The 23,327-nt window shown below is 38.1% G+C and overlaps 1 protein-coding gene and 1 pseudogene across 1 annotated transcript in view; one reads left to right on the top strand and one right to left on the bottom strand.

The window, feature by feature from the left end:
* The window catches only part of p130CAS (Serine_rich_CAS and FAT-like_CAS_C domain-containing protein p130CAS), a 31,348-nt gene extending 9,506 nt beyond the window's left edge, over positions 1 to 21,842 (top strand). Inside the window, exons 3-4 of the mRNA XM_066293147.1 lie at positions 3,349 to 3,507; positions 6,712 to 21,842. Of these exons, the coding sequence (XP_066149244.1) occupies positions 3,349 to 3,507; positions 6,712 to 8,184 (1,632 nt within the window). The 3' untranslated portion in view covers positions 8,185 to 21,842. The remainder of the gene's footprint in view (positions 1 to 3,348; positions 3,508 to 6,711) is intronic.
* On the bottom strand, positions 301 to 2,905 carry LOC136345096 (26S proteasome non-ATPase regulatory subunit 6-like; annotated as a pseudogene).
* Positions 21,843 to 23,327: the final 1,485 nt, after the last annotated feature.

The following is a 23,327-nucleotide window of genomic DNA, read 5'->3' on the forward strand; positions in this document are numbered from 1 at the left end:
GGTTTTGCATAAGGTGGGACCTTGGCCCAATACGGTACTACCAATGTATAGTCACAGGTTATTGCTAATAAGAATAATTAAATATACGGGATATACAGGGAAATTTCGATATTACGCTTCAAAGAACTGCTCTGAACACAATTTTGGTCTATTTTGGCACATCTTCATGAAAACAAAGATAAGGCTGGAACTTTCTTATCGAATATCTCTCGTACGTGGACTATTATCACAAAAAGATTTTTTATCACTCCATGGCGTAAAATATTTAATAAAGGAAACAATATGTTTAGACCGTTTAATCTACATGGTGATGACCCTGCTGAGTTTATGAACCCGACTCCAAAGCAGATCGCCGGTTTTGACCACTTTCTCGGGCATCTCAGTCCTCGATCAATTGGGATGTTAATTATCTTTTCGCTGTCTTTGTCGATTTTGTAATTAAGCCTACGACCTGCGATAAACTTGCTGATGTCATTTTCGATGTATTCCTTGATCACGCCGAATTGCCCTGTCATATCCGAGATCTTCAAGAAAATACAAGTGGACAGAAGCGGATCATACGCTTTGATCTTTATCTCTCTGACATAGAATCGATGCACGCGGCAGCACGTTCTGCTTAGTGTCTCCTTCTAAATCGGCCAATGCTGAAAAGTGCTCTTTGGACTCGAAATCGGACAAGGATAAAATAAATCGCTTTGCTGAACGGTTGTAGTGCAGAGCCTGGAGGACATCCCGACCTCCAATGATTCTCTTCCCTAAAAGTCAATCATTGCTGCTAAAATTTCGTTTTTCATGAGCATGTCGAGGTTCATCAATTTGGTGCAGACGAAGATTGCAATTGAGCTTCTGAACATGCCGCAAGCAGTGGAGCAGTCTGTTATCGGCACAGAGTACAGACCTGCAGAAAAATGTAGGGATTGGTGCAAGAGAACCAAATTGGAGATTGCGAAGCAGGATCGTTAAATCAGAGAACCATAAATTTGGGCTGACGCCGCTCTTTGCAGAATAAGTGTTTTGCGGCCATTCGCTGATTTTTTTCTGGTATTACGTGACGGAACACATAAGAAATTGGTAGAGAAATAATTCTCATTTTACTGAAGACGTGGCTTTGCGCTGATACAGTTTTGTAACGATTTATAACGGTGACACAAAAATGAGATTCTCACATTAGCAAGGCGATACATCATTGTAAATAACTCGAAACCAGGACTATGTGATATTTCTCACGAAAATTGAATACTTGCAGTCTGAGTGTGCCAGTTCAACAAACCGAGTGAATATCATAATCGCCAGATATGACGAACCCATTTCAAAAAGTATTGTTCTCTAATGATAGAAAAATCAATTTTATGGACAGATAATAAACCTAATACCTGATTTGTTTTTAATTATTTTGATCATACAGACATTCCATCGCAGTCTTTCTTCTTCATTTAAATGAGATGTAGACGTTTCTCAGGAAATACTAGAGATGTGCGTAATAATAATTGAATAACAGCTGCGCGTAATCAGCTGGTATAAGCGTAAAACGTACTGGTAAAAATCAGATTTTTCCTCCGAACTCCGCCGTGATTCGTGATATCTGGTATTCCTTGCAAAAAGCCATAAAACAGAAACATCATCATGAAACACGCAATTGTTCCGCTAAATCGGTTACGCATTTCTTACTGTCTTAAACTTAAACGTTTACGTGACCTCCGTCCATTGCATCTCACCATACCCTGGGTTATTACCTTTATAAGTCTTGTAACAGTTCCTGCAATGCCACTCAGCACCTTCCTCTATCAAATCATCGTGTTTGCTCAATTCGTCCTCAATCAGTCCTAAATTTATGGAGAACATGGAAGGTGTTGTCCAACTTCCAGTCGGACCCCACAGTATTCTTAGAAGCCTCAACGAGGGTAGCCTCCGATTTTTCTTAAATAAGTGGCTTTATTTAAATAAGCCTCTTTTATATCCATCGCTCCCGTGTTGCGGCAGGCGTATTGAATTTCCGCCTCGAAAGCTTCCAAGATTCTCGAATTTGTATCTTTCATTTCCTGTCAATAAACTTGTTTTTTATTTCAGAAAATTGGGGCCTTAGTAAGGAAGAACAAACTGGCGATGGGAAAATAAAGATATAAACTGCACTGCAAATCAAATCTGTAGCCCTAAGCGTTTCCTTACGTAGACATGAAATTGTACACGAAAAATTGCCGTTTTTACCGTTAAATTCTCATTTGACACCAATGTGCGAATGTCACCAAATTATCCTCGTAATAAGCGACTCCCTCTCCCTCATATATTCATCCATCTTTGTTCATTATGCAAGGGAAGCTAGGGATGTAGTTGTGACGCATAGGTTAGATGTTCTGTCTTTATTGAAGACTGCGCACTAGAAAAGGATGGTTTGTGGCAGGCAACAGACAACATTAGCTTGAGTCATAGACAGTGGTGGCAAATTAGAGTTTACACAGATAAAACTCATGTTTTACAAAGTTTTATTGTAACATACAAATTTGAAATTTCTCTTAGACTCCGATTTCATGTGGTTTTACTGCTTTATTCGATTGTTTAGGTTCGTTCGTAGTAGTTGAGCTACTGTATTCTTAAAGTCGGTCCATTATCCACTAGAATATACCTGAAGTAGTAATTTATGAACTCCCCACTCCAAATCCCTGCAGACGAGTTCGTAATAAGGCGGCATATACTTTTCGATGATAAATCGAAGTAATTTCTGCACCTTCAACTCGTCATTCGCATTCTCAGGAAGACTCAGCTGAAATTTCAATTGTGCAATGGCCAAATCGGGGTTCTTCAGTGGTTCGTCCGTTAGGTTGAACGGGCGATCAAGATCGGGGTCCCTGAAAATGGCATCGTAGAATATTGCTTCGTCACTTGCGGAATTGACTTCTTGTAGTTGCATTATTGATGAATTAGAAGAGTCATGAATTAAACGAGATCTTCGAATGATAATAGAGGGTTGACGGGTTCATTCAGGTTAATACAACAAAAAGTTTACTGCCTTGCAGTAGGAAATTTTTGCATCATTCTTGAAATAGTGCTGAGGATATAAATAGAAATAAGTGCTGTATACGGTATAATAAACTTGGCTTTTCCATTTTTAGTAGCCGTCTGCGAGAAGCATGAAGGAAATTACCTTGCTATACCTATTAATTCATAAGTTATTTCTGCGTTTAAACGTTTATAGACAGATAGTTTTATTTCAACATACGCTCGCGAACGATTTGCCTTGTAAGAAGTAGCAACAATAGAAGATAAATGAAAAACCTAAATCGCAGAGATTTCTTTCATTTGCAAACATTTACTTATCGATTGCGCAATTAACAAATTGTTTTTGCGTTCCAGGGGATATGTCCAGCAAACCGCTTGAGGTTGATTCCGGGCGTATTTGATAACACCACTCAGTCGAGAGTATCTTCTCCGCAATTTTTCGATCAACCGCCAGAAATCAACTACCTTCAAAGGCAAGGAAAGAGGATCAGTTGGCAGTCTCATCCGAACCAGGTAAGAAGAATAGTATCAATTACTTGAATGGTGTAGCACTAGATTTTTTCAAATCAAAGATTTAAAAAAAAAATCGAAGATCTTGTGTGCGTCAGTAGATTGCCCTACCCTAGAGGAAGAAGCGGTTTATAGTCCTATCTCTCCCCGTTTTTGAGATATTTGAATTTAAATTCTGGTATTCTGAACTCTTCTACGTGAAAGAGCTACGCAGCAGTAAATTCGTAACTATTCTCGAGATATTTCGAATTAAGTTTTTCGGTGCGTTGCCAAGGATTCATGAATATTCATTAACTGGCTGCATTACGAGTTGGACTACGAAAACAATGAACGTCACACGGGTGTCATTTTTGGTGCTTCTACTGATGTTCGTAAATTAACACAGGTGCTACCCGTGGGTCCTCATGATTACGGCAGGGTTCCGTGTGGTATTTTTTATTTTCTTCGGAATATTATTGAAATTGCGTAGTTTCGTCCGAGGACAAAGATAAATGATTCATTCGTCTGCCTCAGTTGTCTTTGAAATATGGATTAACCCTTCTCGCAACATTGCTGCAACCCGAAAATAAGACTTCTTCATTATTTACCCACAGAAGAAACCCTTTGTTTCTGTCTACTTGAATCAATCATTCATACCCGGATTTACGCCTTAGTTTCTGGCACGTGCAAAGCCGCCCCGGCCAAAGCTTTCAGTGTCATCCATCAGGCCGCCACCGGCACACAAGGGGCGGCGCCGCCTCGTAGAGGGGCGAGGGGTGTAGCTGGAACATCAGTTGTGACCTTGCTCCCCGGTTTCCAGAGCCGTTTTCCATTTCCATCCCAGCGTCGTGAGCGGCTGGATACGTGACACCTGTTTCCACTAATTTTTGATCAAATTATGTTATTTTTTCACTCCATTCGGACATTTTTGTAAAGTTATGCTTCACACGGTTATCGGGAGGGTTCAATTGACTAATTAGTGCGAAGTGGGAAGCGGTGGCAGAGTACTTCGGCATGTAAGTTGTTTGCAGCCACAAGTGTGCTCGCTGTATTCTACACGTTATTATTATGAATTTTTAGGGTTTATTTTTGTTTTTTTTTTTAACCTAATATTGGTATGTGCGTAAATTCGAGAGTGCCGGGGATGAGGTGAAATCCTTCCGGATCAATACAGTTGCATCCAAAGCCCCACCTTTTAAGCCTGCGCCAGTGCACTTGTATGCACTGCACAAGTTCCTATGGAGACTGCCCAAATTGTATTGAATTCCCCCTAACGGTAACCAAAAGTAATACATAACGTTTTAAAATGGGCAACTACCAGATTTTTGTGATAGGTTGTCACGAAAGAACAGGTGTTTTACCAATGGGTGCCTGATCAATATATATATATATAAATCAGACATATCAATAAATCAACAAGTACTAAATCTGCACGATGGCACAAGGCTTACCCGATTTTTTATCCAGATGCACTTCTTCCTCAGGATTTATCTTAGAGCGAACTACGATTTGATCTCGTTTACATGGCGTTTTTTTAAAGTTCTCTTCGTTATCTAGAATAATAAAATCTTCCATACCTTGAACCCACAATGACCTGTGAACGAGTACCACTACCTGGTTTGCATGTGTCAGCAATGTGTGTTGGTATCCCGTGTATGGCATGGGTGCAGTTCAAGGTTGATGAACATCAAATAAGTGGAAATAATATCCTCATGAACCCGACAAAGTGTGTGTGTTATGCAAATAGGCTTTTAGTTTAATGATCCCCCGTATCATGTGGCCGATAGTTTTGGTCTTGTTTTGATCCGCGTACACTCTTGGTTTACGTCTCGGTATCAAGGGAGGAATCTGTTATGATCATTAGTTTGTTGCTTGGTTGAAGTAACACACAGGGTGTTTCATTTAAAGTGTAAAAGTTGATACAAACTTGAGAGGTGACACATACAAGGTGACCCATTTAAATAATGAAAATTGATAGATGTTGCGCTTTCTTGAAACCCGAGCCCCATTCGCACTTCTTTGAAATGACTCGACAATCCGTTTTATCACAGTTCATAAAGGTACCTTTGAGAGGAAACCTCAGAGCTTTTATCTAACTTCTACAGTACCCGTAGCCAAAGCTTATTTATATACAATCAGTACAAGACTAAAATAGTGTTTAAAGGTTTAATGTCATTTAATAATGAACGTCTGGCGCCAGCAACATTTCTGTTGTCGATAACGAACCACTGTGTGTGTACGCGGTACCACCTCATGCTGCAAACGGTCCTCGCAAAACAGATGCCCTGTTAAGGGAGTTTAATGATTCAGGTTTCTGGAATTCTCGTATTTTACCTCGTATCTCGTATTCGTCGATAAAAGCATATAATTCGAGGCTTTTTTAGCCCAAGAAACCTTCTCTTACCTTATTCTACAACTTTCTAAATGATCGTTGCAATTAACCCGAAATTAGTTGCAGTGATAAACTGCATCAAGAAAATGAATAATTGTAATTACTTCTCGAGTTAATTGGACCACATACTCATGTCCTCTCTCAAGCTTGAAAACGAGAAAATTGCCTTTTGGCCGTCCGGTGCGGCAGACCTAAACCCAGGAGAATTTTTATGAAGCGTCGAAGGTTGTGTGCGTCTTCGCGACAGCCGCATTTAAATAACAGATCAGTACGTCTTTCAGTGTCATCAATGATAAATGGCATTGTTAAAAACAGATATGTTAAGCTTCAACAAATTTATGTTAATAAACCCAGGTTTTTGGTACATTGTTTGTTGGCTCCAATTCGGGTTGACGTTTACACATTTTTTTGGTATAAACTGCTCGCCGAAGGAAGTGTGATAAGTGGATTTTAGTGTCAAATCTGAATTTCCAAAACTCATGAATACTCTGAGAGAACAGCTTTTTTTAGTCAATGACGCCGGGTCGAAGGAGGGAATTAACTCGATACTTTCACCGTGGAAAAAAATTGGTATACATTTCATCTGGCCATTAGTTTACATTAAAACAAAAAAAACTCTTCTTCGAGTTATTTTTAAAAAGAATTCGAATACAAGCGAGGAAATTAACCCGCACTATTAGTCAATCGTTAAAGACAGAAATAGGTGACTGCCCGAGATTAAGCTTCCACGATAGCTTTAATGGCCCATCAACGCATAATCAGCTTATGCACTAATGAAGCGATTTTATTAGCTACTTAATTTTATGCGGCATTCCTTTTATATTGCTCTGTTTTAGGTAATCACCCCCAAGAAGTTCAACGATGTCTACTTGTACGACATGCCATCGAGATGTTCGCCGATGCCCGTTAGTCCCAATGCAACATACGACGTGCCCCCCAGAGCTGTAGCCGTGAGCAGCGAGTTCCGGAGCTGCCCCCGATGCTCCCCAGCCCCATCGTGCGTATCCCCGATAAGTCGAGAATCGGTGGAGGCCTACGATGTTCCCCGCTCACTTCTCACCAACCCCCCGTTGACCCCGTCGAGTTCTGCAAGTTCTCTAACTCCGGATTCACATTCACTAAGTTCCTCAAATCGAAGCAGCTTGGCCAACATGCCCGACTACGACGTTCCTAGGTCCCTCAACAGGGTGGCGCCTCCCCACCAAACTACTTACGATGTTCCTGTTTCTCAGCAGCAGCTCAAAGAGTTGCCGTTGGAGCTCAGTTCGGCTTTGGAGAACTTGGAGAGATTGGAGACTGACACGTTGAGTGCTATATCAAAGCTGTTGGGGTTCGTGAGCCCGAATTGGAGGAGCCGGGAGAAGCTGGAGAAGTCTGGGATGGAGATCAGACTGTCTGTGACGAGATTGCGGACGTCTTTGCACGACTTGGCCCAGTTCGGAGAAGGCGCTTTAGGAAATGCCGCTAAGGCGTCCGATAAGAACTTGGTGGTGAAGCTGGCGCCTTTGGTATCTGCTTTGAGGAAGAGCGACTGTTTGGTGCAAGGAGCTTCAGAGGTTTTGGACAGGCACAATTGGGCATTAGTGCAGCTGGTTAATGCGGACAAGAACTGCAAGCCCGATGAGCTGGAGCAGCTGGTTGCATGTGCACGGGCTCTAACTGAAGACGTCAGACAAATTGCTTCGTTTATTCAAGGTAACGGTACTCTCCTGTTCAAAAAGGACCAAACTCCTGTCGCTCCTAGCGAGTGGACCGAAGAGTACGACTATGTGAGTCTAGACTCAAAAGAAAACGTTTCGAAGCAGCACAACCAAATTCTAAACGACCTCCCTAAAGGGATGAAAAAGGGGTTTGAAAACTGTGTCAAACACGCGGACGACGCAGCTTTCGAGGGCGAATTACCCCATGACGACAAACAACTTTTGAAATTCTTCGCAGCTCAAATCGTAACGCATCACACAAACTTAACGCACGCCATAGACGCATTTTTGTACACTGTAGAGCGCAACCAACCGCCCAAAATCTTCTTGGCCCATGGTAAATTCGTGGTACTGAGTGCCCACAAATTGGTCCACATAGGGGACACGGTCCACCGGAACATATCTTGCAAAGAAATCAAGGAAAGGGCGCTGGGTTGCGCTAATGCGCTCTCGGATGCTTTGGCCACCAGTGTGAATAAGACCAAGCAAGCCGCTCTTCAGTTCCCGTTGGTCAGTGCGGTACAGGAGATGGTCGATTCCGTGGTGGATATTTCACACTCGGCCAAAGATTTAAAGGTTTGTCTTGTACAGGCCGCTCATCCCCTGTAGGCTTTTGGTTATGTTGGTAATGGCAGAAAAGGTGAGCATTTAGTGTGGTTTGATCAAGCTTTTAAGGGACTTGATTACTGCTTTGCCTTAAAAATGTTATTATTTTCATCGAAACATTCTATTTTAGGAATTTTTGCCTTTGCTGGAAGCTATATTGGAACATTTATAAAAGTAGAAAAAAAATTGAAAACGCGACTGACTCTGTTCACACCAAACGAACTCTGCGAGCTTTCGGCGATAATTTTCGATTTTTCTGCCGTTTTTTTTCCAAAAAATGTCATTGTTTGATGGCAATAAAAACCTCATATCCATACTATTCCTGTTTTCTCTCTTTTATCTATGCCATTCTCGAGATACAAGATTCGCTAAAAAACAAAAAACGTTTTTGCAATAGTCTCTGAAAGGTAGATGATCCCATGAGAAAAAATACAGTTTTTGACTGTATTTATTTTATTTTAAATTTGTAAGTTTTGTTGTGGTCAAAAGTATAGGGTAGGTCAAAAAGAAGCTCTGAGTGACCCTGTATAAAGTTTTTGACTTAACTTTTTTTGCATTTTTATTGAAACGTGAATATAGAATAAATGCTCTTTTTGAAAATGTTTATTTCTACCCAAAAACTCAATGAAACAAATGTAAAAAATTGCGTTTTTTCATAGATTCTCCTCTGGCTCACTAAGATTCCTTTCTTTCAAGAAATATGATTGGGGAATAAAATAGTAAAAAATGCCATTTAGAACCTTTCAATTTCTGTTCTAAGTCATCTATCATTCCCTGGGATAAAAATCGGTCGGCCCTTAAGGCTCTTTCTTTATGAATGGTCCATATTCTATGTCCTTGCGAGGCTAAAAAACGGTTAAGTTCCCAAAAGAAGCAACGAGTTTTCAGCCTTAGTTAATGAAAACAGTAAAATTGTGATATTAGCGTAACACTCAAATCTCAAAATGTGCTCTTTTCTAAGAGATTTATTTAAACGTGGAAAAACGTAGTTTAAATTGATGAACTTGCATTAAATATGATTTAATGGGTACCAAAAACTAACAAACTCTCCACTTGGAATTTAAGCTTCTGCTGTAATGTCTGAACGGTCCTAATAAAAAGAAATAAAGGTAAAATTGGGATAAACAATTACGTAAAAAATACTTTTGGTTGTGCCTCTAAACCTATCAACACAAATTCAATTTTTCTTTGAAAACCAAACCTTTAAGGTCACTCATGTCCAGGAAAAATTATATATGTTTTCCACTATTTTTGCCCTTCTTGAGAACGGGTTTAGGAAAAGCAGAGTCAGTTTCTACTGTTGAAGCGTTAGAAATGTAATGACAAAAGTGGATTTCACGAGTAAAATTTCGTTTGTAACTCAATTTTTTCGTTGAATACTAAATTTAACGTTTTATCAAAATCAAGAAGATTTGCATCAAACAGTGTTGAAATTTGAGTCAAATGTTCATCAACGCGCTTCAATATTGTTGCAAAACCTTGATCAAACTACGTTGTGCATCTCTTACCTTTTCTGAGATATAATTTTAAAGAGGGTATATTATATTATTTTACAAATCTGGAAGAAAAATATTTTTGTATAGTGATCCAAAAGTAGTTGCGGTATCGTTCTTCCTTAAAGCAGATTACGTAGTAGCAGACTTCAGTCAAAGATTACTTTAGGAAAAACGAAAAGAGACCCTGTTGGGTATTGTCGAAAACCTCTATAATGAAGTCTCCTAATACTCTACCTGCTAAGAAATTGTCAGGAAACTTACCTTTTATTTGGGGAAAGAAGGTATTTAGTAATATTTCTCCTCGTCCTCCCAACACTGACCGAAAGTAGCCAATCTGGGGTACCCCCGTTATATTATTATCTCTTGTGACACCACTTATTAGAGCTTTATTATTAAATATTGTTTGAAGACTGTACATAAATTTAGGCAAAATTGCGTTAAATTTTAGCCGTATTAAATCGTGTTAATTTATTTTATATTTTAGTTTATTGGTTTGTTTTTCAAAAACAAGCGATGTAGGACAAGCTATTAAACTATGTTTTTGAAATTTTTATTTCGTTTATTTTTATTTTCTTTACCTTTTATTTTGTTTCTTTTTTCGAACACGCGGAATCACTGTTAAAAGATGCTAATTTTAAATCTATAATTTAAACACCCCGCTAATATCTAATTTTCTCGACAAATTAGATATCAAAGGAGACCACTTGGATCCATAACGTTGATGCGGATCCCCAACACACGAACTATCCGGCTATTATTTGATCTTGACCATCTACCCGAAATGCGACTTGAGTTACTAAAAAAATTACTATACGAAATCATCATCAACAAACCGACAATATTAAACCCCTATTCAGACGACATATCGTAAACTATGATTTAACACCCTCGGAGAGACCACATTTAAGACGATGGTGAAGCGCAAATACTGCCGCAGAGGTCGGCAGCCTTAATGCCGAGGTCGGCAGCGTTAATGCCGAGGTTGGTAGCCTTAATGCCGACTTCGGCATTAGCAAATTGGGCCTTACCCAACAAGCCTATCGTAGCGTATCCCATCGCCTCCAGACAAAGAAACCGACCTGAAATAGCGTCCTAAAAACATTCTAAAATTTCAAGGTGAGTAACGAGAAACGCACAAATCTCGCACTAAAATTCAACTAGGGTCATAGTTTTGACGTCTAATTTAGGTTTTTATATCTTAGTTTAAGGATTTATTGTTGCAGGAAAGGTTAAAATCCCCGGAAAATTGCATTAACAAGGAGTTGTGAGCAGTTTTAAATACATTTTTAAGGAGTCGCGCGTAGAATTTGTCACTGGAAAATTAGCGTTTGAAAGTAGAATTTGAAATAAAATACCGGGTGACACATTTGAAAATCGTCCAAATTGCGTACTTTCATAGACCTTGCAGATTATTGGGAAGTCGATCATCTAAAATACCGGGTGTCCCAATTAAGAATATCGACTTTTGGCCTTACGGCGACAACAGACTTCAAAAAACCGTCCAAAATGCGTACTTTCGTAAACTTGCATGTGTGTAACCGTGAAAATGATCTCATAACACACCGAGTGCGTTAATTAAAAATGTCGACTTGCGGCAACATCGGGCTTCAAAAATCGCCTAAAATGCGCATTTCCGCAAACCTTGCAAATCACCGGGACAAGGAACGTGTAAAATACCGCGTAGCCCAATAAAAAATATTGCCTTTTGGTTTTTTAACAAGATCAGGTTTCAAAAACTGCCCAAAATGCCAACTTTCATAGTCCTCGCACGAATATGTCTGAGAAAATGATTATATAAAATACCCGATGTACCAATTAAAAATACTGTCGTTTGGTTTCCTAACGAGGTAAGGCTTCAAAGAACCATCCAAAATGCGGACTTTCGTAGACCTGCATGTATGTAATTGAGAAAATGATGATGTAAAATGCCGGGCGTTCCAATTGGAAATATCGAATTTTGGCTTTGCCACGAGATCTAAAGAATCGACCAAAACGGTCCCTAACATAGACCCAGCAAATATTTGGGAAAATGACCCTATGAAATACTGGATGTTCAATTTAACAATCACGGAGACCGTTGCTAAATTCCTGGTTCTGTTAATGCAATTTTCCATATTTCTATTAAACACGTACAAATAATTCTTATGTACCTATAGGTGTATATTTGTGAGGAAAAGTACACTTAAGTTTTGAAGAATGTTTGTCTCCTTTGCATGGCAGATCAGCTAACAACGTATGAAAATAAATTGAAAAACGCTATAAAAAATGCCAAAGTTTCGGTTTTTCGACTAAAAACGTAAAGCAAAGGTGCATGAAATAAAACTAAATAAACGTTACATAGCAATAAAAATGACAATATTGGGGAACTTGTTATCTCTTCACATAAGTACCTTTGGCACAAGGGCAGACATTCATTGAAATTAAGTTCAACGTACTTCTGTATTTAGTAACCTAATTCTTAGGAGTTTAGAGCACTACGTATAGCATTTATCCAACCAAAAACTGACGAAAAATGCTATAGTGTTACACTCAATAATCCTAGTCTATAATGCTTAAGCAACAGTACTTCAATACTGCCTACACGACTGCGCATTACAATAACATTTTTCCACACTTCTGACTTCCAAATTTTACCGCAGAAACGCGCGGGTAGATGCGATTTTTCGCCTTTTCGGCACAAGTTAGTTAAAAGCGCGTGGGAAAATAATTATTGTCTTATGCCGACTTGTTCTAACCCAAATTCCTTAAAATTAATAATGTCTTTAAAACTCAGGAAAATAATTCAGTAATGTGACAAAAGTTGAATAAAGGGGGTGTCGAAACTAGTCACGAGACATATCATTAGAAAATTAGAGTAATACATAAGACACTAATGAATCTTTGAATAGTTTATGAATGTTTGAATAATTTTTTTCCAAAAATTTATACACGCAAAACTCCCTCGACAAAGACGAAATTCCTACTTTTAACTGAAAAAAAAAACCTAAAAATCACCTTACAAAATGTGTATCTTGCAGTCTCATTACCATCTTCCTTTTAATTACGCCATTTATAGTGCACCTTCCTTTATTCAATACAGATTCAGGTGACTAATCAGGGCTTAGATGTAATCCTCCTATTCCTTACAATATCATGGGGTTCTTGTCTCACTATGCTGTAAAATGGGCTTAAGACGGACGAGGATAAGAGACATTCACTGTGTGCAGTTACATAAATTGAAAGACTTTTGGAAATTCGAAAACTTTGAGCTTTTCCATTCATTGTGCATTGAAAATCAAAATTAGGATATAAGTAATATTTAAGGTGTACCGTGTAGCGTTGAGAACCGGGTCTAAGCAATTCATTGCAGATGGAAACTTAGTGTTTCGGCCCCTTTGTGGTACTACAGATAGGTGTTAGGTACTTTATATTAAATGTGGCTTGTAGTATCACTGCAATATTTTAGGTGTTTTACGGTAGGGAAGTAGAAAGGAACAAAAAATACTTGTGACCCGTAGGAACCGTGCATGGGTCAACGCCTCTAGGGAGCATTCATACATATTACACAGGACATCAGTATTATTTTTGAACATAAATTGAATTGAAATTTTTCAAAATTTGTGCCGGCAATGCTCAAAAGTTTTACGCCTTTTTACTGTTTTCAAGTTTTGAGGTAAATTTTTGTGTCATGGCGGATCGCCCAAAACCGGCGGGGAGTTGCGAAAACTCTCCAAGAGTTACACAAAACATTTTTTGCTATTCAAAGTTAATAAATATTTACTCTTACGGTGCGGTACAAGAAAGTGAGGTAAACAATAATTACTCTTCACCTTCAATTTATTTCACAGCTGTCTCGTTGCTGTCCTCAACGTTTTCCAAAGCATTTTATCGGTTTTCGAGATAATCGTACATTTTTCATTTTTCAAGGGCTTAAATGGTTTGCGCGATACCCGAACTCTTTCATTTTGAAATTTTTAAAAAAAGAAGAACGTAAAACGGAGTTTAAGTGTTCAGAGGAAACTCGGGTCAATAAACCTATGAAAAATCAATGCTTTGACTTTGAGCTAAAATACAGTAATTAATTTCGAAAAATTAAATCCAAAAAACATAGTAATTTGGCCAGACCCCAGGCGACCCTTGAAAGTTCCATTTAATGATGTGTGTGTTTTTTAAATTTTTGGTGAAATTTCTATTCGCTTCGGTGGATATTCGGGTCAGTGAAGCTATGAAAAATCATTGGCGTAACTATAAGCTTAAATGCAGTAATTTATCGTCTATCTATCTATTGAAAAATTAGGTCCAGTAAACGTAGTAATTTGGTTTGCCATGGCTCTCAAAAATTTTTTGGCCTTCTTACGTGCTTGTTTTTTGAATTTGTGATGAAAAAAACTTTATTTCTCTCAGAGAAAATTTTTGTCAATAAAATTATGAAAAATAAGAGACGTGACTATAAGCTAAAATGCAATAATTAATTTCGAAAAATTAGATCTCGTCAACGTCGTAATGTGTTCTGTCACGACCCTAAAAAATTTCCATTTAATACGGGCCTGCTATTTGTACTTGCAATAAAATTTCTACCCCCTCCAGGGCATATTTGGGTCAATAAAACCATGAAAAATCAGTGGCGCAATATTATTGATAAAAAAAATGGTCATTAATTTCGAAAAATAGATTCAGTAAAAATAACAGTTTAGTCTGCAGTGACCACCATAAAACTTCCTTTGATAAGACTCTGTTTTTTCGTCAGTTCCTGCCCCTCGAAGAAACACCCGCGTCAATGAAATTAAATATAAACTAACAATTTCGAATAATTAAATTCGGTAAACACAGTACTTTCATTATTCAGCTATTCGTCGGAATTTGTCGTGACCGTCACGAGGTCCATTTTGACCCGACCCTGTTTTCCACTACGTAGTAACGTCTCTCCTAGGTTTAGCCACTGTTGCCATCTTCGAAATGGCGAGAGTTGAAAAATTCATTAAATGGGAAAACAGTTGCCTTTTTGGCAAACTTTAAACATGTCGCGAGCGACGTTGCCAGATAGCGTTTGGTTTCCAAGGTTTTGCGAATACGGCAACATTGGGCAAAATATCCCAGCGAAAATGCCTCTCTAAGGGGAAAAACCGGCGCAACTTTGTTCCCATTTGCGCAGCTCTCGCCATTTAGGAAATAGCGACGGTGGACGCTGTTAAACAAGACACTTTCAAGAAACGAACTGCGGCCAGTTCCAGAAGTCACTCAAAAGGACAAAACTGTTCAGAATATTACTCCATAAGCATTTAAATCGAGATTAATAATTCTAGACCAGGAATGCAACAAAAGAATGACTTGTTCAACTCCATTCCATGTTCAATTTTCGACTGTATTCTATATTACACTGGCTATTCCACGGCAGATCTAGCAGCTAGCTTCATGTGAATAGACGCGTTGATAATAATGACTTTAGAACTAATGAAATCTTCCACTTAATTGTTATTTTTAGGCATACTCTAGTAGCTATAGGGAATAAAGTCCATATGCAATAATCTTAAATTAATAAGCTTTTGCGGTGGTTCCAAGGGTGATTTGCAGCTAGTGCGATGATGTTAGATGTTTCTGGTGTAAATAACATTAAAATTCAAAAAAATAGATAATATATTGTGTAGTAGTCGGGTACTAGTTAAAATCGTGCTTGTTTTTAGGCTTAAGGACCAAATCGTCATGGCTGGAAAAGCTCGAAGTGGCATGGTGAATGTCTGATCATGTAAAGTACACGTAGGTAAGCTAAGAAAGTGGTTAATAGGACGTAGGTAATAATATTCTAAAGCACAAAAAGCTAAAAACGATACGCACAAATTTTGCCCATTACTGGTAACGAGCAGCAAGAATTTAATATTTTGTTTAGGTCTATGTAATGGGGCACTACAAGTAAATGTCATTCTAATAAGTTATGCTTAGACTATAAGAACTTCCAGAAATCGGTTTTATGTGTGTTAGTTGATAGTCCAAAATGGTGCAAATTGGCGGCAGTTTTCGGGCTAAATAGATTTAAAACAAAAACGAAGTCTCTCCAGCTTAGTCTAATCTTCAATTGTTCAAAATAACGCGGATGATAAGTCTTCGTTATCAATTGAACAGTTGGTGCACCAGAGGCGTAGCTATGTAGGGGGCAATGCCTGCGCCTCTGGAATTTAGCATAATTAGATTTGTATGTTAACATTATACCAGGCATAAAGTTACTTACTTAATACGGTAAGTTACGAACGTAAGTGTTATTTTAACCTTTCCTGTTAATTAATTTTAAGCTAACCGATATAGGAGTTCTCTATCGTCGTCAGCGGCACAATTACGTTGCATATTACGTATGTAGTTAAAGTAGTTCCACTTCATATTCTTCAATAAAAAAAGTGATACGGCGTGTACGAAGTGAGAGAATGCGAGAGTGAGAGAGATGCTGAAAGAGCTACTGAGAGAGGGAGAGAGTGGGAGTGAGATGGAGGTGAGGGGGGGGGGGGAGTCTCGAATCTTTTTATTTCGATTTCGGAAATTCAATTTTTTTAATATTCTTTAATGGCCAGATTTGGTGCCCAGTCCGGATCTGAAAAACTTGAACTAACCTGGATAAATTTAAAGAATATTTTCAAAACATCTTGACTTCACATTGATGGATACTTGATTACAAATTTCCATCTAAAGCAAATGTGCCAATTGGCGTCGGAAATCAAATTCGTAAATTTAAAATTCGCAATTCAACCTTGAATCTGTTTCCAAAATTATTCAGTTTTTTAGATAACTAAATGATAAATTGACCTTGGAGGGACTCTAATCCCAACTGAGTTAATCTGAATTATGTGAAAAATTGCCGTTGCTGGGTACTGAACTGTTAAGTGATACTTCTGGTTGTTCTACTTACTTCTGGATATCCGGGATATTATTCTTTGACCCTTTTCAACCCTTAAAATACACAGTAGCTTCGCTGATACATCTTGAAAGTATCATTCAGATTGAGCCTCCAAAGGATGAGCTGCAAAATTTCAAATTTGCTCTCAGCAGTACTTCTCAGTTTTCAACTATATTGCTTTCAAAATTTTTATGACCATTTTGATAATAATAAATTAATAGCAATGAATCGATTAATACACAAATTGTCTCCTTTAGGGTGAGAAAGGGCTCTTTTGCGAGGCCTCATAGAGAATAACTTCAGCTGTAAAACCTTACAATTTTACTAGTCCAGAGGCAATTTAGATAGAGCTACATCACCTCTAACTGACACTCATTTTTATCGTGAAATTTGTTGTTTTTAAAGTTATCTTTTAGAGGAACTCTTTTACGAACCTTCATAGAGAATACTGTGACACATCAAAATTTGCCTCACATAGAAAATCGTTAGACAGGACTGCATCTCCTCAAATTTGCACACATTTTTCTCCAAAATTGAACCTTTTTTCAGTAAAAAATTTTAGAATTGTTATTTCTTTTATAAAATTTTTCTCAAAGGAAATATCCCGATAATTGTCGGTCACAAAGACTGGAGCACATGAAAACTGCGTTAATTTTCCTTGAGAAATTGGCGTCTCTTTTAGTCATTTTCGAAATTTTTAAATCTCGATAGAAGCCCGGCGGGGAGATATGGGGCATCTGAAAATTGCGGTTAATTTTTTCTAGGAATTAACTGCTTTGAATCATAACGAAAGTTTTAACGTTGTATAGTTTTTCCTTAAAATTCCACGTCAAACCACTTTTACGGTTTTAATTGTCTTGCGTGCTTTTTCTTGATGAACTCACTTGAACGAGCTTACGTAACCTTTAAACCGAATTTGAAGTAAAAAACTTGTGGTTTATTGCATTAAATTAAATCTAAAAATAAATTTAAATGAATTTTAAATTAAATGTTAAGACATATTTAAAGACATTTTAAAACGAAAAAAGTGCAAAAGTTTGAATAATTACACAGTGAAAATCAGGATGTTTTGAAAACTCGGTTCAGATTTGGTAGGAAATTAAGTTGAGTCGATTTTGAAGGTGGGTGTTTTAGTCAAGAAAAAAGCGATTAAAAAAGCTTTGAAAAACATCTTTCCTTCATTCCTTCCACATTTCTTTTGCGCCCTGGAAATTCTTTTTTTTGCCCATTTCACTTAACAAACAAAAAAAGGAAGAAACGGGGATTATCAAAATTGCACTTAAACGAATAAATTCTCATAAACGATTAGCTTTATTCTTTGCGAGCCATCATGTATCATATCTTCACATATACTCGCGGTCAGTAAATCCACAGTGTTTGTGGTGATTTTACATATGTAACATGGTCATTACATCAGCCTAACCACCGAGATGTTTGATGTACTTGCGCACAATTAATTGTGGAACCTCCACAATTCAATAATCGTAACAATAAATTTATCGAAAGCTCTTCTTTAAGCTTATCAGAAACCGCTTAAAGGGGCAGCTGCAGGACTTGTAACCGCACAAATTGTACATACCGATAAGTTGTAATAAATTAAGTTTAGGAGATACACTAAATTTACAAAATTCTATTTTTAAGGGCAGTTTTGAGGAGGCGAGAAATACAATACTATGGCAGCCTAATTAAAGCTACCTCATTACGCATGCGCTCCGGCATATTCTACAGCCACGAAATCCATTACTTGGCAGACTTTAAATGAAACAAACACAAAGTTCGAATACTGTAACGTTCAGTAGATTTGGTTTTGATAAAGTGCTGTGATAATTCTAAGCCTGTGATGCATTTTGCTGTTTAACTTTTTTTGTAAATTCAAGAGTTTTAACATAGGAATGTACCAGGTCCCTAGGTGGTACCGACGGGTTTTTGTAAATATAATGGGCCAGCTTTTTCCGTTGGTGGAACCTTCGGATGGTATCAAACTACCTCGATTTACGGAAACAAAAATGTTTGCAAATTTTAACGGTCGTTTAATTTTGGTAGTGGATTTTGTGGAGATGCGTTATCATTAGATGCGTTATTACGCGATGCGTCATCACGAGATGCGTTATCACAAGATGCGTTATCATAGGATGCGTTATCATAAGATGCGTTAGTATAAGATGCGTTTTCATAAGTTGTCTTACGTGCTGAAGGCAATTAAAGAGCTTCTTGGTAATCGTAAAGTAAGTCTAGTGTATCTTATCAAAGTATACGTTGAAATTTGGGTTTTACAAGGATTGTAGAGATGTTGTGTAAGTGCACAATTAGTTGACTAAGTTATTGGACATTTGCGCACAAGATTTACTGCACGCTTAGAAGGTAAATTGAGTTATCGAGGAAACATGAAATAAATTGCTGTTTTTTGCACATTTTGGGCGAAATTAGATCTTCTAAGCCCGAACTCCAGTTACTTCTTCATAAAAATTTTCCAAGAACTTTTCCCGTTAGTAATATGTACGTATCAATTTAACTTCCCTTAGGCACAGTTGCAGTAAATCCGAAACTACACGTAAATCCCATCCAAACGCACAAACTTATGTAGCTAAGCATCGTATATTACCCCAATTTATTTCCTCTCTCTGTTATTCTTTTTAAGGCATATCTCACACCCTTTTACCCATTGGGGCAATATACGATTCTTATATGTGCCATCTGGAAAACGACGTAAATAAAGGTTTATACTAAAGAGAAAGGGAAAAGGAAAATGTAGGACAACCGTGAGCATAGTGGGATAAATTATCCTAACTTTGTATTAAGGTAATTTGGCCTACTGGCAATAAAGAGAGAGAGAGAGAGAGAGAGAGAGAGGTGTTACATAATATATCTCAATCACAACGCACATAAAGGTGCCTTGGAGTGTGGTAAATAAGGGCCACGTTATGGCGAGAGCAAGTCCGGCCCTGGCAAAAATAAATATCAGTTTGCTGAAAGAAAAACATGAAAACGTTTTTTTCTAAAGTAAACAAATCCCGAATTCGGCTTCATCTGTGATATGTGAATGTCCAAGGGGAGTTAGAAAACAGTAAAATAAGGAGACGTTATGAGAAAACAAAATTTTCAGGTTTTTCCATTTTTTCGCTGTAGTGTGCCCATTTTTATCATCGCTTTACTTCAAATTTTGAACGTACATTTCTCGTAAATGTTCTTCTCCTGTGGACTCTGAAAGTCACTGCGGAAATTCATATTTTCCTTATCTGTTGCAGGGGAATACGAGACTTTGTCGCGACAAAGCCTCAACAATTTCCCTCAATAATACCACAAAATTTCCCAAGATAAAAAAAAATTGCATTAAAAAAAACAATTAAATTTAATAGAGATCCCTTAAACATAGTATCGTTGAAGACGGAAGAAGATCCCCGGTTATTCAAAATTACTCGTAAAAGAGCTCATAAGTCTCATTGAAAAGGAAATTCCGGGAATGGAGTAGGTAGAAATTGAACGAAAATATTCCGTAAACTTCGATATTCTCAGGTTTTCTATAGATTTTTTCAAAATTGCCTAGCGAAAAAAAGCGATTTTCGAAGATGAAAGACCAATTTTTTTCAAATCTTTAGATCCGCCCTCACGATCCACGGAGGTGCAAAAAACCTCCAAAAAAATCCTCTGGATTCGACAGAATACTGTGAAAAATCTCTGCAACGGAAAAGGAAAAACTCCTGAGGCTGTAACCTAGTGCTTCTCTGTCTTATTTTGCTATTTTCAACTGCCTTCTAAATATGTTCAGAATAAGATTCACACATCCTGTAGATGCATCCCTACCATTAGTTGATTCGTACGCTATCATGAAGCAAACATATTTATTTTTGTGCAAATGTGTAAAATAGACACCACGGAGTGAGTTATCTGACAGGGTATAACTTACTGGGACGCTAAAATCCGACTTATTCCTAAAAATACATGACTCTGACTAGGAAATGACGACGCATTCAGGACTCCTTCTGATAAAGATGCACTTTGCAGTGTAAAAAAATTATAGCTGTTTTTTAAGGTCATTCCATGAAAGCGGAATCGCACCACCAGCCATAATCTTCATGAATCCAAAAGTTCTGATCTGCACCGCCTGCGGTTCATTTTCGTTCACCTCAAATAAAGTTTCGTTTAATGTTAATTACTCCTCACGCACTTCCCTTTAGGCTCCATTGAAATTATTTCAATTTGAGCTCTGAATTGCTGCAGTAAATCCTTCTTGAAGGTAAACAAGAGAGATTGCGTCTGCAAAGCTTGCAAGATCACAGAACCTCCTAATTGACAAGGCTCCGGATTAAACTGAAAAACGTTACGTTCACTTCATTTACGTGGAAATGCAGTTTTCCCAAATTAGCTACCCCAGGTTGGCAGCAATCGTTATTAGTTTCCCTGTGGGATAATATTGCGTATTTCTCTTTTTGGTCAAAGGCCCTTTTAACATTTCAGCCAGCAATGTTGTTCTAAAGGGCTAAACCCATCACGTTGCACATTTGCTTTTTTTTCGTTTTCAACTCGAAAACCTTAAAAATACCTTTATATTGAGATTTAGACGAAAACTATAAGAGAATCGGCATTTAGAAGAAAATGTGTATCGTAGATACTTGAGTTGTCAAATTCGCTATTATGAAGAAATTCTTATATAACCTATTGTTGCGTATTATTTACTATGACGCATTCCCAAGTAGAGAGTTTATAGTAGAGGAGACATAAAAAATATGCATTGATCTTCACTAATTGAGGCCCCTTCTTCAGCCGTAAGTTGCGTGCATCGATTTTGCTAAAAGCTCCAGGAAAAGCTTAGTCAAAAATATTTTCAAAAAACAGAAATCGAAGCGGCCCCAATTTTCCACTCCTTATAGGTGTCGTAGCATAGAACCCTTAATACTACCCTTATATAAATGTCAAAAATGTATGGTAAATTTCATGGATTCAAGTAGGAACGTGTAGCATTTCCAAACCAAAACCAGCTAAAATTTTCTAAAATGTTATCTGGCTTAAAATTGTAGTATTTCGACCTAATACCAACCAGTCTCAATGTTAGAGTAGATAATCACGTGTTTATTGGTCCCAAAGGTATTGTAATTTTATTCGAATAATTCGATAATAGCACAGCCCTAATGATTTGTAAATAGGTTGTTTGACGCTTATAACATAGAGAAACGAAATTTATGTAGGTACTCAAGATGTATATTATTGCCAAATAGGATTAAGTTCGATACGTAAAATGGGAAATTTCACCAAATTGTATTCTAAACAAAATACCATATTATAATTCAAATAAAATTATGAATACTTGAGACCGAGTTTTAATTACAAATTATGGAAAATTGATATTTTTCCCTATAACTACATTTACACTTAATCCATTTTTTCTACTTCATCCAAGTGGAGAATTTTTCATTTTTCCATTTTGATTTTTTTTGAGCTTTCGCTTGCTTGAATTTTTCAAGAGCTTCGGAACTTCTCTAGCCGTTGTTCAGATTTTTTACAGGCTGAAGTTGTTATATTGCTCAGTGAGTGTGCAACATCTGCATCTATACAACTAATGCTAGATGAAAGAAAACCTTCCGGAGTCCTGGAGGTTCTCAAGACCGGTACTACTAGAGAAAACGCGAAAGACAACAAGTTCGAACGGAACATACAGGCTAATATATATGTCTGGTGAATGTGGCTTGTCAGACATTGGAGAGCTTGCCGTGGGGGGAGGGGGCGAGGGGCTGCCCAAAGGAGCTCATCAGTCAACCACAGTTCGGTTTCGGAAAGGGCGAATCCACAACTGATGCAATCGATGCGGTACTGCAGACCGTCGAGGAAGTCAATCTGGAATGGTACGCAAACAGGGAATTATACGTGGATGGTTACATTAAATACCTTTAATTTGGCTTCGCGGTTGAAAATAATGGAAACCCTGGAGAGAAGGAGCATCAGCCAGTACCTATTGAGGATTGCGGACTCTTACTTCAGTACAAGATATGTATGTGCACGTACATCACGAAATATCACACGGAGTGCCCCAGGGATCAACCTTGGGGCCCACGGCTTGGCATATCTTCTATCATCTCAGCTTAACAAGGATGGGAACGGAGGTGAAGTTGGTGACGTATGCCGACGACTTAACGATAGGAAACCAGGTAAAGGACCGAGAGCCTTTGGTTGTAAAGTTTACGGAAGCAATCTATTAGATCATTAGGATCCTGAAGACCAAGCTGTAAGCGAAAATTGCTGCACCTAAAACCGAATTACTGGTTGCAGCGAGTGGGAGAAGGGTAAAGGGCATGAAGGTGTGCATCTGAGGAATAGAAATATCCCTTGGATCTGAAGGTGACGGGACATATCGTGGAAGCGACCGAAATGACATTTAAATTGGAGACAACGGTCCGAGATCGAGTAAGTAGAGATTTGTCTCCAATTGCGTGGTTTCCTCAGTGCTGTTTGATGACCACACGTGGTTGAAAGCCCTGAAGTACGAGAAGTACAGAAACATTCTGGAAAGAGTGGGAAGGAGGATGGGGCTCCTGGCTACGTGTGCGCACAGAACATCATGGATAACAGCGGTTTGTGCTATTACTAAAGTGGCTCCGCTGTATCTACTGATGGAGCAAAGGATAAGGAGGCATGGCGGCGACTCTAAATACCGAAATGACGTACTAGGAAGAGCAGTGGACAAATTACAAAAAGAATTGGAGAAAGAGGACACGTCGGTTAAAACGTTTATCGCAAACGTGCCTGTCCGGTGTGAAAAAGGTCCAGACCGAAATTTCTTCACATGTTTATTTTAGCAG

The sequence above is a fragment of the Euwallacea fornicatus genome, chromosome 18 (assembly GCF_040115645.1).
Source record: "Euwallacea fornicatus isolate EFF26 chromosome 18, ASM4011564v1, whole genome shotgun sequence".
Lineage (NCBI taxonomy): Eukaryota > Metazoa > Arthropoda > Insecta > Coleoptera > Curculionidae > Euwallacea > Euwallacea fornicatus.